At 50.1% G+C, this 2,131-nt stretch overlaps 1 protein-coding gene across 1 annotated transcript; it reads left to right on the forward strand.

The window, feature by feature from the left end:
* Positions 1–8: 8 nt before the first annotated feature.
* On the forward strand, positions 9–596 carry LOC104156524 (E3 ubiquitin/ISG15 ligase TRIM25-like; the record flags this gene model as incomplete). The annotated part of the gene is made up of 1 exon (XM_009694726.1): positions 9–596. A coding segment is annotated over one exon (588 nt), but the record flags the coding sequence as incomplete, so codon positions are not given.
* Positions 597–2,131: the final 1,535 nt, after the last annotated feature.

Below are 2,131 nucleotides of genomic sequence, written 5' to 3' on the forward strand. Positions count from 1 at the left end.
TGACCTGTCCCGTCTGCCTGGGCATATTCAGCAAACCCGTGACCCTGAGCTGTGGTCACAGCTTCTGCAGGGAGTGCATCCAGGAGGTGCGCAGCCGGCGGCGTTCCCTGCAGGGCCACTTCAGCTGCCCGCTCTGCTGCGCCCAGACGGACCTCGCTATGGAGCTGCAGCCCAACATCAAGCTCCGCAGCATAGTGCAGAAGTTTTTGGAAGCTCACACTCACCAAGAGGAGGAAGAGTGTGAAGCGCAATGTGAAGAGAAGGGGGAAAGTTTGGGCCAGCAGGACGAGGTGATCCTGTGCGATTTCTGCCTTCAGGAGCCCCAGCCAGCCGTGAAGACCTGCCTGAGCTGCGAGGCCTCCCTGTGCCAAGCCCACCTGAGCAAGCACAGCGCCAAGAACCCCCTGAAAGACCACGTCCTGATGGAGCCCTGCGATGCTCAGCTTTTGGCTGAGAGGAGATGCCCCCAGCACGGCAAACTGCTGGAGTGCTACTGCAAGACGGACTCGGTCTGCATCTGCGTGCTGTGCTGTGTCACCAGCTCCCACAAGAACCACGAGATCGCCACTTTGGAGGAGGCTTTTGGCCAAGCACAGGTGAGAGGCGGCCAGGACCTGGGTACCAGGGCACCAGGAAAACCGCGGGGGTCTGTGGCACGGAGAGCTGCCCGCAGTACGTATCCCAAGTTTCAGATCTGCGCACTCAGGGTGGGCCTAAATCTCCATCTTGGGATATTGGGCTTTTATTCCTCGATTTGCCTCAGATTCCCTCTGGGCTTGCCCCTCGGGATATAAAACAAGATGTTATAAACACTTTCTTCCCATCCTGAGCAGCCAGACTGGTGGGACCAAGGGCTTGTGGCTGTGCTTTTGGTCCTCGGCGCACTGGCAAGCCAGAAGATCAGCCTCAGCTGCATTTGGTAGGGAAATCTTTTTGCCCTAGGTTTCTCACAGCAGAGGCTCAGACATCCGATCTTAGAGAAATAATTCATTTATGTGGGTGGCACAGCAGAACGACAGCTCGAGCTGGGTGCCTCCAGGGAGGGACCCCGAAACAAAGCAAGCCTGGGTCTTCCAGCCCTCACAACCTCTGCACCCCCTCTTCGTGCGCCTGTCGGCCCAATGCTCGGTCTCTTCATGCCCTGTCCATGGTAATCCATGGTCTAGGGGCTCAGTTGTTTCTCTTTGGTTTTCTGCCTCCAAACTCTTGAGGGGCCATTTGTTGTTCTTATCTGGGTGGGTCGCAGCTTCTGCTGACCAAGGCTCCTCCTTGTCTTCTTCAAGGCCAAGCAACCAGGCCAGGATGAGTTTACAGTATGTGACCTGGAATTCCTTCTCCTGTTAACTAATGCTAAGCGAAGTTATTCAGACAAAAGAATATATTTAAAACAACAGAGTAGAATTAAAAAGTCAGGTTGATTAAACTTCTGCAACAGCATTTATATTAAGAAAATTAATGACAGAATAACAGAAAGGAAGCTGTCAGCACTGAAAGTAGCTTTATGTGTGGCTATTGCACATGAACAGCTTTCAGTTTCAAAATGTCTTTTCCGCGCTTATAATTGTGGTATTTGTTTGGAAATAAAATCTCCCAGTAAACTTTTATTTATTGATTTGTCCTGAGAGCATGCAGTGAACAAACTTTCTGCAGGTCTAACTTAACCCATTTCCATAAAATTGCTGATCTCATGCACGTATGTTGGTCCTATCCTGATATCTCCCTCCGTTTATTTTTATAGAGTGTTTTTCTTGAAACTCTGAAAACAGTGAAAACACACGAAGCTGCGCTGAATCAAAGCATAGCAAACCTGCGGAAACAAGAGGAGGAAGCAAAGGTTTGTTCCAAGGTCCCATATCACTTCGGGGAGGGTTGCATGCTGGTAGCCGATGTTTTCTTTTGCCCGTCCCCAGATTATGGATTCCAAAGCTTTTTTACTTCCTGGGTGATTTATAAGCTATTTTCTAGGTTTCTCCTTTCAGAGAGGATGATGAATAACTTTGTTATCAGTCTGGGAAGTACATTCTTAGTTTCCAAAGGACTTTGGAGCTTGAAAGTTGCCGTTAAGTGTATGCCGCCGGATTGGTGGGTGGTGGTTGGTGTCTTGGTTTGGCTGAAAGAGAACTATTTCTGC

Source organism: Cariama cristata, unplaced genomic scaffold (assembly GCF_000690535.1).
Source record: "Cariama cristata isolate BGI_N322 unplaced genomic scaffold, ASM69053v1 scaffold34890, whole genome shotgun sequence".
Classification (NCBI taxonomy): domain Eukaryota; kingdom Metazoa; phylum Chordata; class Aves; order Cariamiformes; family Cariamidae; genus Cariama; species Cariama cristata.